Source organism: Mchenga conophoros, linkage group LG3 (genome assembly GCF_057382185.1).
Source record: "Mchenga conophoros isolate Kocher_MC1m ecotype Shallow Benthic linkage group LG3, M_conophoros_male_GT1.1, whole genome shotgun sequence".
Lineage (NCBI taxonomy): Eukaryota > Metazoa > Chordata > Actinopteri > Cichliformes > Cichlidae > Mchenga > Mchenga conophoros.
Genome location: NC_140528.1, coordinates 10835735 through 10857894, shown reverse-complemented (window position 1 = coordinate 10857894; position 22160 = coordinate 10835735). Strand labels below are relative to the sequence as shown.

At 42.9% G+C, this 22160-nt stretch overlaps 1 protein-coding gene across 1 annotated transcript in view; it reads left to right on the top strand.

The window, feature by feature from the left end:
* Positions 1–22160, top strand: part of LOC146577250 (uncharacterized) — a 28135-nt gene that overhangs the window by 3402 nt on the left and 2573 nt on the right. Inside the window, exons 2-3 of the mRNA XM_085267643.1 lie at positions 1938–2786; positions 3112–3274. Coding sequence (XP_085123769.1) covers positions 1938–2786; positions 3112–3274 — 1012 coding nt within the window. The remainder of the gene's footprint in view (positions 1–1937; positions 2787–3111; positions 3275–22160) is intronic.

The following is a 22160-nucleotide window of genomic DNA, read 5'->3' as shown; positions in this document are numbered from 1 at the left end:
CACTCCTCAGCCTCCCTGGGAAAGTCTATGCCAGGGTGCTGGAGAGGAGAGTTCGTCCGTTAGTCGAACCTCGGATACAGGAGGGACAATGCGGTTTTCGTCCTGGTCGCGGAACACTGGACCAGCTCTTTATCCTCTCGAGGATACTTGAGGGTGCATGGGAGTTTGCCCAACCAGTCTACATGTGTTTTGTGACTTGGAGAAGGCATTCGACCGTGTCCCTCGGGGTGTCCTGTGGGAGGTGTTGCGGGAGTATGGGGTGTCTGGCCCATTGCTACGGGCCATTCGATCCCTATACAACCGTTGCAAGAGCTTGGTTCGCATTGCCGGCAATAAGTCGGACTCGTTCCCGGTGGGTGATGGGCTCCGCCAGGGCTGCCCTTTGTCTCCGGTTCTGTTCATAATTTTTATGGACAGGATTTCTAGGCGCAGCCAAGTGGCAGAGGGCTTTCGCTTTGGTGGCCTCAGAATCTCATCTCTGATTTTTGCGGATGATGTGGTTCTGTTGGCTTCATCGGGTGAGGGCCTCCAGCTCACACTGGAACGGTTTGCAGCCGAGTGTGAAGCAGCGGGAATGAGGATCAACACCTCCAAATCTGAGGCCATGGTTCTCAGCCGGAAAAGGGTGGAGTGCCCACTCCGGGTCGGGGATGAGTTCCTGCCCCAAGTGGAGGAGTTCAAGTATCTCGGGGTCTTGTTCGCTAGTGATGGGAGAAGGGAGCCGGAGATCGACAGACAGACTGGGGCTGCAGCTGCAGTAATGCGGACGCTGCACCGGTCAGTCGTGGTGAAGAGGGAGCTGAGTGTAAAAGCGAAGCTCTCAATTTACCGGTCGATCTACGTCCCTACCCTCATCTATGGCCACGAGCTGTGGGTAGTGACCGAAAGAACGAGATCGCGGATACAAGCGGCGGAAATGAGCTTCCTCCGAAGGGTGGCTGGCCTCTCCCTTAGAGATAGGGTGAGAAGTTCGGCCATCCGGGAGGGGCTCAGAGTAGAGCAGCTGCTGCTCCACATCGAAAGGAGCCAGCTGAGGTGGTTCGGGCATCTGATAAGGATGCCCCCTGGGCGCCTCCTGGGCGAGGTGTTCCAGGCATGTCCCACCGGGAGGAGGCCCCGGGGCAGACCCAGGACACGCTGGAGAGATTATATCTCTCGGCTGGCCTGGGAACGCCTTGGTATTCCCCCGGACAAGCTGGAGGAGGTGGCTGGGGAGAGGGAGGTCTGGGCCTCTTTGCTTAGTCTGCTACCCCCGCGACCCGACCTCGGATAAAGCGGATGAAGATGGATGGATGGATGGATATTGTAAGACATGATTTGTTTTTGAAATTTGTGTAATGTGCCTCAATGTTATTGATATTATTATTATTATTATTATTGATTGCTTATATTTGAACAATTGTGAAACCTCACTGTGGATGTAAGAGTGAAATTATGTGGATATCTTGAATCCACTTTATTGTGTAATATTTTATGTGAGTATTTGACGGAAGACGAGCAACATCTGTTGTGGAAGCTAACAGGGTTCCTTTAGAATAAACAAACATAGGATTTATTATCACTGAATAATTATGTATAAATCTATACAAATTATAGAAATATGTAATAGGAAACAACAAAATAATCTAAATTATAAAATAATGTGTGTGTGTGTGTGTGTGTGTGTGTGTGTGTGTGTGTGTGTGTGTGTGTGTGTGTGTGTACAATCAGGAGGGATGGGCATGATTTTAGTGTTTGAAGAGTCATGAATTATCTTTAACAGCAGGTTGGATGTAATGTGTTAGAACTACCAGCAGGTGGGGATAAGAGACCTTTAAGGTGTTTGGTGCCACGCTCCACCTTCAGGTTTAAAACTAGTGTTAATGGAGTTTGAAGGTTGAGTTTGTTCCACGACTGCATTTCACTCACTGCCTCTGTTTGTATCTCTGTCACTGCAGGACCAACATGGAGCCAGAAGTCAGCGCTCTCAGGAGGCCGACAAACCTCACAGAAGAAAGGGAGAGAAAAAACACACCTGTGACGAGTGTGGGAAGGGTTTTACTGTGAGGGCTTCACTAAAACGGCATCAGGTCATCCACACTGGAGAGAGACCGTTCAGCTGTGACTTGTGTGGGAAGGGTTTTACTGTGAGGGCTAATCTAAAACAACACCAACTCATCCACAGTGGAGTTAAAGCGTACAGCTGTGATCAGTGTGGCAGAGCTTTTACTCGCAGTAGCCACTTACAGAAGCATCTAGTTACCCACTCTGGAATTAAGGCATACAGCTGTGATCAGTGTGGGATGGAGTTTACTGAGAAGACTTCACTAAAACAGCATCTGGTCATCCACACTGGAGAGAGACCGTTCAGCTGTGACTTGTGTGGAAAGTCTTTTTCCTTGAAGGGTTCCCTAAAAAAACACCAAGTCATCCACAGTGGAGTTAAAGCGTACAGCTGTGATCAGTGTGGCAGAGCTTTTACTCACAGTAGCAGCTTACAGAGGCATCTAGTTACCCACTCTGGAATTAAGGCATACAGCTGTGACATCTGTGGAAAAAATTTCAGCCAGAAAGGGAGCCGAAATGAACACCTACGCATTCACACCAGACATGATGTGTACTGCTGTGAACAGTGTGGCAAATACTTTACAACAGACGCACACTTACAACAACACATGTTTACCCACACTGAGGAGAGACCTTATCAATGTGCCCTGTGTGAGAAGACTTTTAAATCTCCACATGACCTGAGACGACACCAACAGATCCACACCAGAAAGAGACTCTACAAGTGCAGCTACTGTGAGGTATGTATTTATATTGTTATCTTGTCATTTTAGCCTGACTGTTTGGAACAACTCTGCTCATTAAACTGTGTTAGCATGTTAGCAATTCTACTGCATGGAAAAGCAGCTCTGAGTGATTATTCAGATTTTCCTTTCAGTTATGATTTTAGTATTACTGTAGTATTATGGTGGTAGTATTGTAGTTATTGCAGCCCAGTAAACTGAGTGTGTTAACTGAAACAGTCAAATGTAGTTGGACGTCTGCAGAGATGCTCTTTATTTCAGGCGACGTTCAGGATACAAATGTTGAAGGACTGACTTACACTGTCTTTGTGTCTTTGTTTAGAAGCAGAGCGACACAGATGGATCCAGTTCTCAACCCTGTCATCACTGTGGTGGTGGGAAAGACTTTCATTGTGACCTCTGTGGAAAAACTTTCAGTCGGCAAAAGACCCTAAAAGTACATCAACATAGACACACTGGAGACAAACTGAAATACTGCAAAGAATGTGGGAGAAGCTTCACCACAACAAATCACTTAAAACAACATGAACTGATTCACAGTGGGGTTAAAAAGCACCTCTGTGATCAGTGTGGGTCATCCTTCACCACTGAAGGTCAGCTTAAATCACACAAACGAGTCCACACAGGAGAGAAACCACACAAGTGCAGACACTGTGAGAGAAGCTTCTCACAGTCAGGTCATCGTAACAGGCATGAACGTGCACACATGGAAGGAAACTACAGCTGTGACCAGTGTGACAAGAGCTTCAGGAATCTCAGTTCATACTCTGCACACAAACGATCCCACGTTACTAATAAACTGTTTCACTGTTACCAATGTGCCCAAACATTCACCTCATTGTCTGCTCTGTGCAAACATCAGCGCGATCACTCAGGGCTGAAATCACTCCCATCACTGGATCACAGTGAATCTGAAGACACAGAAAGATCCTCTGGTCAGACTCAAAAAGCTTGAGATCAGGCTCCACAGAGTTCAGATAGAATCATTTAAACTTGTGTTGAACTGAACTGGTTGCTGGGATGAACTTCTATATAATACAGATCTTAATACAGATTTTAACTACCTGTTCCTTGATTCTTAACATTGTTGCACCTATCAAAATGAAACGCCCCAGAACTTACTCACAATGTTGGTTAAATGATTCTGTTCGTGCTTTACGACGTATATGTCGGCGGGATGAGAGGAAGTGGAGGAATGATAGACTCCAGTCATCATATGACATTTTACGTATTAGCCGCTCGAAGTTCCAAACTGCTGCCAGAATGGCTAAAGCAGCTTTTCTCTCTAAAATTATTACCACTAATGGTGATAATCCTCGAATTCTATTTAAAAATTTTAACTCTGTGGTGAACCCCTGCCCTTCTATGCCACTGCCGTGCTCCACGGGTCTTTGTGAAAAATTTTCAAACTATTTTTTAGATAAAGTTTTATCTCTTAAATCTACTCTTCCTTTGGTGACTGATAGTATGTCTATTCCTGATTGTTCTGCTACTCTTTATCAATTTGAACCCGTTTCACTCTCTACTCTGAAGCGTCTAATTGATAAACTGAACAATACTAATTTTGTACATGATGTTCTTCCATCCCGTATAGTCAAGGATTGTTTTAATGCAATTGGACCTTGTTTATTGTCCATATTGAACCTTTCCTTGCTTTCTGGCTATGTACCTTCAGCTCTCAAACAATAATTCAAACAAACAATAAGCTATAATTCAACCTGTTCTAAAAAAAAAAGGAACCTTGATCATAGTGATTTTGCCAACTATAGGCCGATTTCTAAGCTTCCCTTCCTGGCTAAAATTCTTGAGAAGGTGGTTCTGCTTCAACTGTAGATCTACCTGGATGAGAATAATATAAATGATAAATTTCAATCGGCCTTCAAACAACATCACAGCACTGAATCAGCGCTGCTTCGTGTTTTCAATGATCTTTTACTAATGGCTGACAATGGACACCCCTCTGTCCTAGTGCTATTGGATCTTTCATCGGCATTTGACATGGTTGACCATAACATCCTATTGGCGAGACTAGAGCACACTGTAGGCATTAAGGGCGCTGCCTTGGATTGGTTTAAATCTTACCTCTCCAATCGGCTCTCTTCGGTACATTTGGCCACATCCTCTTCTTCGGCTGTACCTGTTTGCTGCGGTGTCCCCCAGGGATCTGTGTTAGGCCCTACCCTTTTCTCATTGTACATGCTTCCCTTAAGTGCTATCTTTGAGAAATACCACATTGCTTTTCACTATTATGCGGATGATATCAAGATCTATTTTGAGTTAAACGATGATCTTGCTCTGTCTTTGAATAGCTTTCGAGAATGCATGTGTGAGGTCAAGAAATGGCTTTTGGCAAACACTCTTATCCTTAATGATAAGAAAACTGAAATTATGATTTTTGGTAGTAATGCCCTTCGTGCCAAACTTCGGGATGCCTTTGGTTTTCTCACTAGTTCTTTCTCTGACACTGTTAGGAATCTGGGTGTCTTATTTGACAGCTCATTTAAACTTGATAAACAAGTGTCTGCTGTTGTCAGATCCAGTTTTTACCAGCTTCGCCTTATTTCTAAGGCCAGGCAGTATATCCCGTATAAAGACCTAGAAAAGCTCATCCACACCTTTGTAACGTCAAGGCTAGATTACTGTAATTCACTTTATTGTGGTCTCCACTCTACCCTTTTACATAGATTACAGACAGTTCAGAATGCTGCAGCACGCATTCTAACTAAAACCAAGAAGTTTGCCCACATTACTCCTGTCCTAGCTGATCTGCACTGGTTGCCTGTCAAATATCGTATTAAATTTAAAATTTTGTTGTTTACTTTTAAAATTACCAATAACACTGCACCAAGCTATCTTAAGGAACTTTTAAACCCATATGCTCCTGCTAGGGCTTTAAGGTCATCCTCACAGTTACTGTTGGTTCAGCCCAGATCTCGACTGAAATCTAGAGGTGATTGATCGTTTGCTCTAGTTGCACCGGAGCTGTGGAACAATCTCCCGATTGGCATCCGGGCGTCTGATTCTATTCATTCTTTTAAATCACGGCTCAAAACATATCTGTTTAAACTTGCCTTTTCTACCAGTTAAATGCTGGCTTGCTTGCAGTGACCTATTGTATTAAATTCTCTGCTATCTTTCCATTATTGGTGTCTTTTATCATGGTGGTACAGTCTTACCTTGCTATAACCTATGTGCTGCAGTTTACTCTTATTGGTGGCTTTTATCTGTGAACATAATCCGTTACTTTTATGAATTTGATGTTAATGTGTGAACTGTTTCCCTGCTGGATAGTGATCCACTGTAACTCTGCTCCTCCTTCCTGTTTAGGATTTCTGTGGCTGAAGTAAAATTCCCTCCATCCATCACTTATCCCAGCTAACCCAAAGTGAAATAAAGTTTTGCTGGTCTTAAAAAAGCATTACAATAATGGCCATTACCAATGCAAACTGAATGATACAGAAGATGAAAGAAGAGACTTTGATCAGTTAATAAAGCTCATGATCTTACGTTGGTCAAATATGATGCTCTAAATCAGAATCATCAGAATCAGAATACTTTATTGATCCCTGGGGGAAATTATTTTTTGTTACAGTGCTCCATTTTAAACCAACATTAAGACAAGACAGACAATACGCTAACTAAGAATAGTACAATATATACATATATATACATACATACATACATACATACATACATACATACATAAGTCACTTATAAATAAATATTTGGAAAAGAAACATGTGTAGCTGTAGCAGCAAACAGTGTGTTAAGTGGATGCGTTGTACAGGGAGATGGCCACAGGCAGGAATGATTTCCTGTGTCGTTCAGTGGTGCTTTTCGGTAATCTCAGTCTCTCACTGAACGAGCTCCTGTGACTGACCAACATGTCATGGAGTGGGTGGGAGGTGTTATCCAACATTGTCTTTATCTTGGACAGCATCCGCCTCTCCGACACCACCTTGAGGGAGTCCAGCTCCATCCCCACAACATTGCTAGCCTTACGGATCAGTTTATTAAGTCTGTTGGCATCTGCGACCCTCAGCCTGCTCCCCCAGCATGCAACAGCATAGAGGATCGCACTGGCCACAACAGACTCATAGAAAATCCTCAGCATTTTCTGGCAGGTGTTGAAGGACCTCAGTTGCCTCAAAAAATAGAGACGAATCAAATCAAATAAAAGTTTGAAAATAAATGATGTATTTTTAAATGCTGCAACAAATGTTCACAAAAAGTAACTATAATTAAAACCAGTTAAACAAAATCAAATGTTTGAATCATGCTTAACCAAATGCCAGGCTGGAGAGCTGAACCTAAAGTATACGTAGAAAGATTTGAACATCTGGGCCCTATTTCAGGAAGCCGGTTTAGAAAACTCAGAGTGAAAAACGATACTCAGGGTTGAGTAACCCCGAACTGTCCAACTTGGAATATTCGGTTTCAGAAAGGCCGATAACAAGTAGTTCAATCAACGCGGAGTTGCTTTAACCCCAAGTCAAGCGCGCGGACGAGGATACATAAAGCCCTGTTTAGTGGAGCACAGATTAAGCGAGTCACCATGGAGACGGAGGGAAAGAAGGCGCGGTCAATGTATTTTACAGCGCTTGACGCCGAAATTCTGATGGCAGCATATGCCGATAACATGCAAATTCCGCGGAAAAAAGTAACACAGCCTCAGCTGCAAAAGAAAGGGAGCATGCATGGCAAAACAAAGCCGACAGAGTCAATGCGTGAGTGTTAATTTAAACATTGATCTAGGGATTTCCACCCATTTAACACGTTATTTTATTATATGTTATTTTATTTTTTATTCTATACATTTGATTTTGTGATGTGATTTGAGCGCAGGTGCAACCCAACAGGCCCCAAACGTTCCTGGCAGCAAGTAAAAATGAAATATAAAAATATAGTCCAAACAGGTAAGGTGTAATTGTATTATGAGCCATAGTGCTTGGTCTGTTTGTCCTATGTAAATCAATTGCAGTTAGAGGCTACATTAATTTTCTTTCTGTAAGCACTTATTGAAATTATCTGAGCACATTACAAGTACATATTTGCTTACTCTGTATGCTCAAATGTGGCCCGTTATAGCCAACAGAAAAAAAGCGGAGGCCCGAAAAACAGGTGGGGGTCCTCCACCACCACCACTCACAGAGCCTGGCCACTTGGCTTCCACATTTGTGATAATGTTGGCAGCATCACATATGATCTTCACAGTGCAGAGAACACAAATTAGCATCCATTACTATAATGGTATAATTTGTTAGTTTGAAATGCTACAGGGAACTATGTACCTGTACATTAATGCTGTGGAAAGACTTCCTGTTCACATAGTCTCCTTCATTTACTGAAGGAGCAATGATTGGAATGCGAGTGCCATCTATACAGCCAATCACGCCTGGGAACCGTGGGAATAAATGTAGAATTTAAGTGGTAGTTCAAATATCACCACATCATGAATTAAGTTTTGTTCATCCTGATACCTGCAATTTTGTGGAATCCCTCTTTGATGAATCTTGTGGGTCTGTGACCGGGGAACACCACAAACCAGTACAGGAGACGTTTCAGTGCAACTGTAACATTCCTGACTGCCCGACAGACAGTAGCCTTGGAAACGTGCTCAGCGTCACCAATATTATACAGAAAGCTCCCGTTTGCAACAAACCGAAGTGCAATACAAATAATATGTACAGAACTGAGAGAATGTCCGCGATGTGTCACATGAGCAATATTAGGCCTGAGGATGTTATTCACGTAAATTATAGATTGTGCTGGAAAACGGTAACGTTCACACAGGAAATCATCAGGGAATGGTAAAATGTCCAAACGCACTCTAATTACTCTCTCCCGGCGGAGAGCTCTGCGGAGAATTCGTGCTTCAACATCTACTGGCTCTTCAAGGAAGGGACACGCCATGTCTGACACTTCCTACAGTCAGGTTTCCGACAAAGAGGCGGGGACAGTCAGGGTTAGTTGAAGTAAACCTGCTAGGGGGCAGGTCGCTTCATGGAGTGTGTCGTCATAGTGACTCACTCAGGATTAATCTAAACTTGCTTTGTGAAACCGAAAACCCAGAGTTTTCATTAACTCAGGGTGTACTTAGTCAGAGTTTGCACTAAACCAGCTTCCTGAAATAGGGCCCTGAGCAGTTTTTAATGTTTTTATCACATATAAATGTCACAGCAGTGGGTCCTGGCCCAATGCTTTGTGTTTTTGGTTTTCTTTGACTCTTGTTTTTCTTGGTTTTTGTTCTTCTTATTTATCAGGCTCTCAGTAATCTTAGTTCTCCCTCCCTCAGTGTTCATTTCAGCCTGTGTTTAGTTTCTGTTCCCGTGTCCCACGTTTCATCGTTTCATGTCGAGTCAGCCCTGTCTCTCTGTTTCCTGTGTCTCCCCAGTCAGCCCCGCCTCCCTCGGGCACTCATGTGTGATACAGAGTAATAAACCTGACTACATTTGCTACACTCTCTTTACTACCTGTTACTTTAAAATTCATACACTAATTATGTCTGCCCATCTCTCTAATGTAAAGGTCAAAGGTCAACATCCCAGTGACGTAAGAATAATCCCAAAGGGGCAAAGGCAGCGGTTAATTTAGCACATTCAGCATTAAGGGTACAGCAAGGATATACTTTTACTTATTGTGGCAGGGGTGTGGTCTCTGGCCTGCTGCAGTGGAGGCTGGTGGCGGGACGTTGGACGGCACAGGTGAGGGTGATGGAGCTCATGACTCTCCCCTTTATAGTGACGGAGGAGACTGGCGTGGGGGAAGCATGTAGTGGAGGAAGCCGAGGAGAGAGCTGGTCTTCATCGTTACCTGGCAACAGTAGCCCTCATCTGACTTTATTGGAGGATATTTACACCAGCAACACGGTTTAGTTTGATATGACGGATTAACAACATGTGCTGTGATATCCTGTTCATCTGTAATAGATACTGGATCTAATCAGTCAGCAGATATTTGATCAGCTTATTTATAATTATACTAGAAACAAATACAACTGTGTTGGTGATTCATGCAAACTTGCATATCAGCCTTTGAAGGTTTTGTAGTATTGAGAACAAAGAGGTTGTGTTAGGGCTGAAAAGCCCGACTTGTTCTCCTCTGCAGGTCATCAAATGCACCACAGAAGTTTGTGTTTGCACAGCCTGTATTTGTTTGATGGCTTTATTATTCTCTGTTCAAAGACAGTAAATGTGGAAAACGTCTCATGTAGAATCAGCTTCATTTAAAATGACTGCAAACATTTAGAGAACATGTGCTGCTGTTTGTCCTACATTTCAACACTGAATGAACCCTGAAAACATGATGGCAGCTGGCAGGTTGGAGTTCACATGAAATATCGGCTGTATGAAGACTGGAAATCTAGATGATAAAAGCATGCAGCCAAACATTTGTGGACATGATTAAACTATCTGATCCAAAAACCAGGAAGTGACACAGCTAGAAAGTGTGTAACAGCTGAAGTCAAATGTAATGCAGAGTTGAATCTGCACTTGGATCCATCTGTGAAAGGTCCACATGTAGGGATCACATGAGTCCTGATGTTTGTCAGTCAGCTTGATAACTCCATCTACTGTGGGCTACATATACTGGGCTGGTAGCTCCACAGTGTTGAAAAGAAACTATTAAATGTGCAAAGTTTAAAATCAGAGGCTCTTCTAACACAGGAGCCATGTTGAGTTTAGATCACAGCCGACCACCGGAAATGGCTGAAATGAAATGGAATGAAGCCCATTGACAGCCAGCAGGTCTAAACAGGAACGAACCCATTTGTATGTGTGGCAATGATGTGGCTGCAGCTGACACAGGATTGGTTCAAACTAAACATCAGACACATTTCACAGAGTTCACAAATAAACTCACGTTTTTATCTTTGAAGATCATCATAAAGTAGAATTTATGGTCCAGTAGAAACAGCAGGAGGTTTGAGCCCTTCTGATGGCAAGGCAAGGCAAGTTTATTTGTATAGCACAATTCAACAACAAGGTGATTCAAAGTGCTTTACAGAGACATTAGAAACAAAAACAAATAAAAAGCATGATTTAAAATTGATTAAAACAAGCAAACAAACTAACTAACTAATTAACAAACAAACAAAACAGTATATAAAATCAAAACAGATCAGAACAGTAGATAAAATCAGTAGTTAAATGTAAGTTTTGAAATTTAAGCTTAAAAGTGTGGATTTGGTGCTTTATTCAAATGCAGCTGAGAACAGGTGAGTCTTCAAACTGGATTTAAATAAACTGAGTGTTTCAGCTTATCTGAGGCTTTCTGGGAGTTTGTTCCAGATATAAGGAGCATAAAAGCTGAATGCAGCTTCTCCGTGTCTGGTTCTGACTCTGGGAACTGATAAAAGACCGGATCCAGATGACCTGAGGGATCTGGAAGGTTCATACTGGGTCAGGAGGTCACTGATGTATTTTGGTCCTAAACCATTCAGAGCTTTATAGACCAGCATCAGAACTTTAAAGTCTATCCTCTGACGGACAGGCAGCCAGTGTAAAGACCTCAGAGCTGGACTGATGTGGTCCACTTTTTTGGTCTTAGTGAGGACTCGAGCAGCAGAGTTCTGAATGAGCTGTAGTTGTCTGACTGATTTTTTAGGTAGACCTGTAAAGATGCTGTTACAGTAGTCAAGCCTACTAAAGATGAATGCATGGACTAGTTTTTCCAGGTCCTGTTGAGACATCAGATCTTTTATCCTTGAAATATTCTTGAGGTGATAGTAAGCTGATTTTGTTATTGTCTTAATGTGTTTTTCTAAGTTTAGGTCTGCATCCATCACTACACCCACATTTCTCGCCTGGTTTGTGGTTTTTAGATGTATAGATTGAAGTTCTCTGGTGACCTGTAATCGTTTTTCTTTGGCGCCAAAGACTATTACCTCAGTTTTGTTTTTGTTTAGCTGGAGAAAATTGTACGGGGCCTTGGTCTCCTGGTGACATTGTGATATATATTTGTGTGTCATCTGCATAGCTATGACAGTTTATTTTGTTGTTCTTTATAATCTGTGCCAGTGGGAGCATGTAAATGTTAAACAGAAAGGGTCCCAAGATGGAACCTTGGGGAACTCCACATGTGATACTTGTCTGCTCAGATGTGAAGTTACCTATTGATACAAAGTATTTCCTGTTTTCTAAGTATGTCTTGAACCAGTTTAGTACAGTTCCTGAAAGACCTGTCCAGTTCTCCAGTCATTTGAGTAATATGTTGTGGTCAACTGTATCAAATGCTGCACTGAGATCCAGTAAAACTAAAACTGACATTTTTCCACTGTCTGTATTCAGACATATGTTATTAAACAGCAGAAACGGGATTTGGAGGAAGATGTTAATAGATTACCGTATTTTCACAACCATAAGGCGCACTTAAAAGTCTTAGATTTTCTTCAAAAAGTGCGGCGCGCCCTATAGCGCAGTGCGCCCTATGTGTTGTAAGGAGGACGTAGTAGAGAACACCATGAGAACGTTAAAGGGTGAAGTGTGGGCGCTGATCGTATATACCGGGACAATCGCACATACCTGTATAAAAGAACAGGTATGTGCATTATGCAGGACATCGTTGTTTTAACAACCCTGAAAATGGCAAAGAGACACGCTTACGAAGCACAGTTTAAACTGAAGGCCATCAGCTACGCGGAGGAACATGGAAATCGAGCAGCGGCGAGAGAATTTAAGGTTAATGAATCGATGGTTCGCAAGTAGAGGAAGCTGGAAAACAAGCTCCGACAGGTCAAGAATACGCAGCTGAGTTTCCACGGACATAAGGCGATTATCGAGCAAAGAACGAGCGGGAGAAGCGTTTCGACGGTCACCATTCGGCTAAAAGCAGTTTCACTTTCACTTTTTATGAAACGGTGCCATTTTTCCATCCAGACCAGGAGTACGGTAGCGCAGCAACTTCCAGCGGATTATAAGGAAAAGCTGGCCATCTTCCGCTCCTACTGCAGCAAACACATTGGCGACAAACACATCCAGCGATGGATGACCGATGGAGACCACAGTTTCACCAAGAGTGGAAGGCAGCGCCGGGCGAGTTACGCCACAATTTGCCAATGGATTGTAGATGCTTGGGCTAACATGGCTGCTGGCACTGTTGTTCGAGCTTTCGCAAAAGCCGGCATCATTTCCGAGGAGCCGCACAGCACAGAAAGTGACTCTGACAGTGAAGACAGTGAACCTGGCATGTTTGATGGCGATTTAGCGCAGCTGTTCAATTCAGACACAGAGGATGAGGACTTCGATGGGTTTGATTGATGATAAAAATGTGAGTACCAAACTTTGTTTTGCTCCTGCTTTATTTTTAAATATGCACACTTGTATGCTTGTGTGTTGTTGATGATGACGATTACCGGCAATAGAAATGTGAGTAAGGTACCGAATTCAGGTTTGCTCCCGCTTTATTTTTAAATACGCATACGGTACTTGTATGCGCCCTATGGTCCAGTGCGCCTTATGTGTGTATTAAATACAGTAAGGGCACACATAACTGAGACTGCGCCTTTTAGCACAGTGCGTCTTATGGTCGTAAAAATACGGTAGAAAGAATTGTACACTGTGAATCAATGCAAGTCTTTCTATATAGACAGATCTGTAATAATCCCTCAGGTAGGTTCCTCTGGGACAGTCACAGATAGAGACACTAATTCTGACATCCTTTGAAAGCCTGACTTTGAATTTTCATCACTCGTCATGCACACAGATGTTAATTCTACATATTCCTGGTACTGAACTCTAAATCAATATGAAGAAAATGCTCCTGCTAATCTGCATCTATGTTGATATCAAATCCTTTTGCAGCACATGGATAAATCTCTATAAATCTTTCAGTCTGATCAGAATGGGCACAGTGTTGTTATTGCAGCTCCCTGATGTTTGAAAAGCTAAATGTCCATTTTAAAGTGCTCGTGTGTAGGATTGTGTTTCCTTCCTTTGTGCAGTTCTTACAGTAAACATGTTTGAATGTTTCCTGTTCCCCTGATGCTTCTTCCTGTTGGATAAAATTGGTTTGAATAACATGTTCTTATAGGTTTTAATGAACTTCAAACTGGGATCCACTTACAAAACTGTCTCATTTTATTGGAACGATCCACATTTGCATCCATTCACGGTACATTTGACATCTGAACACGTTTGTACACATGATGAAAGGACAGATGGTGTTTGTGTGTCCTTCTTAAACTTAGTGTGGATGTTTCATCATGTAGAACTACTTAGAACAAAGTCTTTGGGAACATTTGGAGAACACGTTTAGGAAAGTAACATCCTGGTAGAACATGTTCTTAAAGCAGAGCAGAGCTGCAACATGACTGTGAGGATTCAGAAGAATAAAGTCAGAATACTTTATTATTATGAAGACTAAAGTGCACCTTAATGCTGCCAATGAACACACATGTTCTTTGTGAAAGCATGTGTGAGCACAGCTGACGTGCACCACACTGACCCCACTCGCCCCATTTCTTCATCCACTTCTTGCTCTTGTGCTTGAAATGAGACGCAGCAAAAGTCAGAGGCTCTAAAATCCACAAAAAGGGGGCTCGTTAGATCAGGATACTGGATGTGATCCATAGAAAACATGGATAATACACCACTTTATTTGAAGCATCTGTAGCACTGCCTCAGTTCTGGATGTTTCCACAGACTCCTCTGTGCACCTAAAGGAAAGGTCAAAGGTCAGCAGCACATGTAGTTGGGACAATTCTTCAGTTGCACAAACTCTACAATTTTTTTCCTCCAATGACGACTTTTCACTTGCAGAAATGGTCCTGTGTGATTTCCAGGCTGTGATATAAAAACTAGTTCCTAATGGCAGCGACTCACTCAGTAAACATGTGTTTCCTTCACCAACCTCACACACAGATCCAATAAGATCAGGAAGTGGGCAGTATAGTGTGTTATTTTGTGCTGCACTGCCCAAACTAAAGATCTGCTGAAGTGTTGGAAATGATCCAGATGTTTATTTTGGACGATACAGCAGAAGATCAGACATGAAAGTGGAGATAACACAGAAGACCTGCAGCAAAGGGTCAGAGGTCAGACTGGGCCCCTGGATTCAACAATGAGCCAATGATCATCAAGCAGTGACTAAAGCAGAGCCCTGACGTTCTGACATTCATCACACAGTCAGAACAAATGTCTGCTGATGACTTCATCTCATGAAACGACTGATAGATGTCAGTTCATTGATCAGCTGAGCTGCTGATCTTCATCGTCACAGAAACATTCAGCTTGTTTCAATCAGTAAATAACTCCCACTACTCCCAGTTTGAACTGTTCCCACTCAAAATGCTGTGAGAACAATGATCATTGTAGGACTTCACAAACATCACGTGTTGTTTTCCACATGTAAGATCAGCAAACACACAGAAACGTCCTGTTGCCACACACGGCCTCTAAAATCTCTTCCACGCTTTCTGTCTGAAGTCCACTCTCTGTGTCGGATCCACAGGAAACAACAAGATCTTATTAACATGGTTTTCAATGTGTCTCCTTCCAAAAAGTCCAACCAATGAACAAATGTGTGTATTTGTGGAGGCCGAACAAAAGCATGACACATTTCTCTGTTTCTATAAACTGGAGTCAAACACAAACATGAAGAGTTTCACTGACAGACTCCAAAATGCCCCCACAGTGGATCAAAGGGAAATCCTACAGTGTGGCCAGAGACTCTTAATGGCTCCAACATCAACACATCCACAATGTTGGATCCAGTTGTGCCTCACAGAGTTACTAAGACACACCCTCTGCCAGCATCACAACAGCTCCACCTGCTTCACCTGCCTCCTCAGCATCTGTACACCTGAAGAGAAAAGAAAGGCTCCAACAGCTCAAATCTACAAAGGATTCATGAAGTTTCATCCAACAATAACATGTTTGCCTTCCACAGTGTGCTGTTAGACACCACTGTACCTCTGCCATTTCAAAAAGAGCAGCTTGGGAACATATTAGCTCCAAACACTTTGTGTTTAAGTTCTTTGTTTTCTTTGTGAAGCCGACAACATCTGGAGCTTTGTGACTCATAGAAACATCATTTTGTTCTTTAGATGACAGCAGATTGGGACTGAATAATCAATCACTATCAAACCAATAAAGACAAACATGCTGATTTTACAGGAACTTTGTTGGAGAAGCTGCAAAGACATGAAACTGGTGGAGATCCCAAACCAGTTGATAGTGCTGGTTATTCCAAATAAAGCTGTTTGAGATGAAATGACTTTCTGTCCTGATATATAATAAAGATGTTGTTGTTTTTGAGCCCCTGTATTAAAAGTAGCTTAAAGTCAGCTTGAGTTTGATGTCTTTATGTCAAAGCTGCTCATGATGTTGAGCTGCTGATGGAATAAAAACAGTGAAAAATCTCCTCAATATAAAAGCATGTAGTCCAGACTTAAATGTAGCCTGTTGTTAGCTGAGGTCCACACACAGTGTTTGACAGTGTAAAGTGTGTGAAAGGGCTGCTGGTGGAGCTCACTAGGATGAGCAGGTGACCATGTGCCACGAGGTGGAGAGCAGCTGGCCTGGCTTTGACCCGGGCCACGCCCCCTTTCTCTCTGTTTTGCTGTCACTTATCTTCACTGCTCTGTCCAATAAAGCTGAAAAAGGCCCCGAATCAAAGAAATCTGCTGCAGCCTCTGAAATGTCTTCTGTTTCCTTCCCGACGGCTTTTTCACCGTCAGCCCATCAGACAGTCCAGCAGCATTTATGATGATGTCATGATGTTGAAGAGGCTGCTACGGTGGCCTCCCATGACCCCCAGCCTCATCACAGCTGAGATGCAGACATTTGAAAACATTCAGCAGACAACTGAATAACAGTCCAACACAACAGTCTGTGTGCAGACACACACTGACCTTTCATATAGTTAAAGGAGTCAATCAAACACAGCTGGTTGAGTCATTTCTCTGTGAGTCTAAAGTGAATCTAGTATTTGAAAGTCCACTTCCTGTATTTGTTGTTGAAGACTTCTTCAGCTTCTTCTCAAGGACATCAGCTGCTTGTTTGGCAGCAGAGGCAGTTAAGAAGCTTCCTGAAAAACACTGAACAGTGAGTTCACTGTGGCATATGACAGATTCAGCTTTCTGTGTGCAAATGTGTCTGTGTCGACCTTTCAAATGCTGTTGAATCCAAAACATCAGCGGCTCCTCGGCTGCTCACTTCATGCACTTCTGTCTGTGTGACAGTCCAATGACATCACAGCTGTTTCCAGCCCCAGTGTCTCAGGACTGGACACCTTTAAACATGTCGAGGATCAAACAGCGTCCAGCTAAACACACATGAAACTATCAGAGCTGACAATCATTCCAATAACATCTAATGGTTCATGTATGTAGACACAGGACTACAAGGAAATGGCTCTCAGCATCTGGCTGTGGGAACACATGAGTCCCTGTTTGTGTTCAGATTGTGTGCATGTTTTAGACGTGTGTCACATGTAGAAACACAACAATCCCACAATGACACACAGATGTGTTTGACACAGCTGTGCAGCTGTAAGTTGTTTCTAATGATTCATTGAAGCTCTTCTAACATTCTGGAGACGATCAGTACATGAATCTGTTCAACACGACAACAGTTTGACTTCAGTGTGAACGTTTGCCATTAAATAACCTTCTTCATCCAGCTGACAGCATCTTCATCCTATGATGTTAACAGTTCCTGCTGTTGATGACAAACCTCTGACAGGATCTGCTTGAGGAGCTTTTTCATGTGCAGCTCTCTGAGCTCAGGGCTGAGCTGCTGTTTCATCTTTAAGAGCTGCTGCCTCCTCGCCGGACTTGTTCTCCTCTTCTTCTCCTAATGACACCATTTCTGCTTCATATAAAATTCAATAAAGATGCTGACATGTATCTGTAGCAACAACATCATTGAATCTAGAACAACTGGAGCCAAACCAGTGGCTCTGCTGGGATCACTGGTGAGCCAACACTTCCTTGTTGATGCAGATTTCAGGGCTTCCTTTTGCTCCTCCGTTATAACTGTTCTCTCTTCTCAACACATGATGACACAAAGGAATCAGCAGTGACAAAGATGATGCTGAAGAGAAGCACACACTTCACACATATAACAGACCAGTGCAGTTACACACACCTCTGCTCAACATCAGGCCTCAAACAAAGACACAAAACACTAACTTGACTCTAAACAGAAGAAACGAGCAGCTGTTTCTGTTCTGTGCTTATTTATATTTGACACACATGCTTCTCTTTGTGCAAACACACATCGCACTATAAGGGTAACCTCGCACACAATGATTGGACAGCACAGTGATGATGCTGGGAGATCCTATACGCAGCAACACAGAAACACTGAGAACTTTAAACATTGATTATATTGAGATCAGCAGCCGACCCAGTCTAGATAAAGGCGAGCAGCTGGGACCGCTGCTGCACCACAAACAGGTTTCAGTGTTTCCATGTGTGTGTGTGTGATGTCTTTACTTACACTGGTCAATAGACTTTAGTCAACACATCATTGAAAGGTGTTACACATGAAATAAAAACAGTGTTTGTTCCTCTGAAGCAGCTGCATTATAACCAATCTGCTCCTTTGTGGCCGTTTAAAACAGCCTTAAATAACTGTTGTTATATTTGTTGCAGCTTCTGCTCCTCTTGGACAGACGACTCTGGAAAAGACGTTTTTGAATTTCAGCTTTTAACTGGATAAATATCGGATATATAAACGTCTGCAACAAACTGATTCCAGCTTCTACCTCATGATAGGAATGTTTTTGTGGCTCAAGATGACCTGATATCTTTCATGATGGAGACATTTGACACATGTTTCACATATTATAGACCAACAAGTTCTTCATAGCAGTTTAAATACAGGAGTCACTTTTGGGCCCAGCAGATCAAATCAAAATCAAATCAAATCATATATATATATATATATATATATATATATATATATATATATATATATATATATATATATATATATATATATATATATATATATATATATGTCTCAACGCTGTTTCTCAATAATATTAAAAACCTAAAAACTATTGTTGTGGAAGATAGAAGTCACTGTGACAGCCCTCTGACTGTGGAGGACGTTTGTAATCCTATTTCTGCACATATGGCCAACAAATCTCCCGGCACAGATCAAATCAAATCAAATCACTTTTATTGTCACATCACATGTGCAGGCACACTGGCACAGCACATGCGAGTGAAATTCTTGTGTGCGAGCCCCACAAGCAACAGAGATGTGCAAACACAACAACACAAACGAGCAAAATACAAGAATGGCCAACCTGAAACTAATAAATATATGTACAATATATAATAGTGTATGCATTTCTGGATGTGTATACTAAATATTTTCCTACGTGTGTGTGTGTGTGTGTGTGTGTGTGTGTGTGTGTGTGAGTACACATTTTTACAAATTAAATAGTAAAAAATAATAAAATAAAATATATAAAAATATACAGAGTTGAGACATGTGCAAAACAGCGGCATTACTGTACAGTGTGTAGTGCATAATGTTGAAGTTCCAGTAGTGACTGTGAGGTGTCTATGACGTGTTCAGCAGTCTGATGGCCAGATGGAAGAAGCTGTCTCTCAGTCTGCTGGTACGGGACAGAATGCTGCAGAACCTCCTTCCTGATGGAAGCAGTCTGAACAGTTTATGGCTGGGGTGACTGGAGTCCTTGATGATCCTCCCCGCTTTCCTCAGGCAGCGCTTCCTGTAGATGTCCTGGAGGGAAGCTCACCTCCAATTATCCGTTCAGAGCACCGCACTACTCGCTGGAGAGCTTTGCAGTTGTAGGCGGTGCTGTTGCCATACCAGGTGGTGATGCATCCAGTGAGGATGCTCTCAATGGCACAGTGATAGAAGGTCCTGAGGATGCGGGGGCTCATGCCGAATCTTTTCAGTCTCCTGAGAAAGAAGAGGCGCTGCTGCGCCTTCTTCACTGTTTTGTTTATGTGTACTGACCACGTAAGATCCTCAGCCAGATGTACACCAAGGAACCGGAAGCTGCTCACTCTCTCCACAGCAGCGCCGTTGATGGTGATGGGGGTGTGTACTTCTCTGCACCTCCGGAAGTCCACTATCAACTCCTTTGTCTTTGCGACGTTGAGGGTGAGATGGTTGTCTTGACACCAGTGGGTCAGGGCACTGACCTCCTCCCTGTAAGCCGTCTCATCACCTTTGGTGATAAGACCCACCACTGTAGTGTCGTCCGCAAACTTCACAATGATGTTGGAGTTGTTAGTGGCCGTGCAGTCATAGGTGTAGAGTGAGTATAGGAGAGGGCTCAGTACACACCCCTGTGGAGCACCAGTGTTCAGTGTGATGGGGGATGAGGTGATGCTGCCCAGTCTGACCACTTGGCGTCTGTCAGACAGGAAGCTAAGATAAAACAGAGCCAATATTTCCTTCTTTATTTAAGTGACGTGTGTCACAGATGTGACCTAGTAAAGTGTAGCTGAACATTAGTAACGTTATTAACACTCTCAGCTGGTCCTTGTTCCAGACCTGAAGATCCTCTTCTTTCATTCAGCAGCAGCTTCAGGTCTCTGATGGTCCAGGGCTTGTTGTTGGGAAACAGCCCTGCTGGGATGATGGTGTCCTCACAGAAACAGTCAGTGATGCTGTTGATCTCCATCACAGAGCATGTCCCAGTCTGCAGTCTCAGTCCTGCAGGGCCTCGCTGGCTTCCTGACTCCACCCAGTCAACAACAGGAAGTGTTTGAAGTGCAGGAACAAACTGAGGCTGTGGTCAAACAGGAGTTTTTATCAATCAATCAATCAATCAATCAATCAATCTTTATTTATAAAGCACTTTTCATACAGAGAAAATGTAGCACAAAGTGCTTTACATAGTTAAAAGTAGCCCACCCCACCCTCCAACTCACTCCCCACACTCCCAATACACATATACCCCCCCCCACACACACATACACACACGCGCACACTTAAAGAGTAAAAATTGGGCTGGGCTCGCATGAGCCAAGTGAGGAAACACTATAACAGGGAGCCGTCTGCACCGGGAGCCGGTCACAGACCGCAGCCTTCAGGCTGGGCACACAGCAGGAGGGAGGCCAAGGAGCCCCCCAGCCAGGCTGAGAGGACCCCAGAGACCCAGCAGCCACGGTCAATCACAGCCCCGGTGCAGAGAGCGCCCTCCGAGGAAACACTGGAGATATGACGCAATACGATATATACAGGGTAAAATGATAAAATAAATAAGAACAGGATACAATATAAATATAAATATAAATAGAATAAGAAGATTAAAAAATGAATAAGAATAAAATTAAACAAATATTAGGTAAATCCTAAATTAATAATAGAATAACAGGATAGAATAAATAAGTATAAAATAAATAAACGCTAAGTAAAAGTTAAATTAAAAAGGTGGGTCTTGAGCCTGTTCTTAAAAACATGTACATTCTCTGCGGCCCTGAGCTCCTCCGGCAGGCTGTTCCACAGACGAGGACCATACCACTGAAAAGCTGCCTCTCCGTGAGTATGTGTCCTGACTTTAGGGACAATCAAAAGGCCAGTACGTGAGGACCTCAGGGTCCGCGAGGGTTCGTATGGTAAAAGCAGATCTGAGAGATAAGAAGGCCCAAGACCATTAAGACATTTAAAAACCAATAAAAGAACTTTAAAATGGATCCTGAAACACACGGGGAGCCAGTGCAGCGATTCTAAAACCGGTGTAATGTGGGCCCGCCCTCTGGTCTTCGTCAGCACACGAGCTGCCGAGTTTTGCAAGAGTTGTAAAGTTGAAATATTCTTCTTAGGAAGACCAGAGAGCAGGGCATTACAGTAATCAATGCGACTGGTAATAAAAGCATGCATCAGCATCTCCGTGTTGGCCCGAGAGAGAATAGGGCGGACTCTGGCTATATTTTTTAGATGATAAAATCCAATTTTGGTTACATGTTTAACATGTGGGATAAAACCAAGCTCAGAGTCAAAAATAACACCCAGGTTTTTCACTTGTAGCAAAGGACATAGTGAAAATGCCTCTAATTTGGACAAGAGTTTCTCTGTCTGAGCCTCAGGACCGACAATTAAAACTTCAGTTTTGTCCTGGTTAAGCTGTAAAAAGTTTTCTGCCATCCAAGATCTTATATCCAAGATACAGTTAAAAAGGGCATCCATTGGTCTGGTGTCATCAGGAGACACGGAGATGTACAGCTGCGTGTCATCAGCGTAACTGTGGAAGTTCACTCCATGCCTCCTGATGACACCGCCGAGAGGGAGCATATACAAATTAAAAAGTACAGGGCCTAGAACCGACCCTTGAGGCACACCACATGTCATTTTATGGATCTTAGAGGAGCATGTATCCATACTCACCATAAAAGATCTGTCAGAGAGATAGGAAGTGAACCAGTTGTGTACAGCA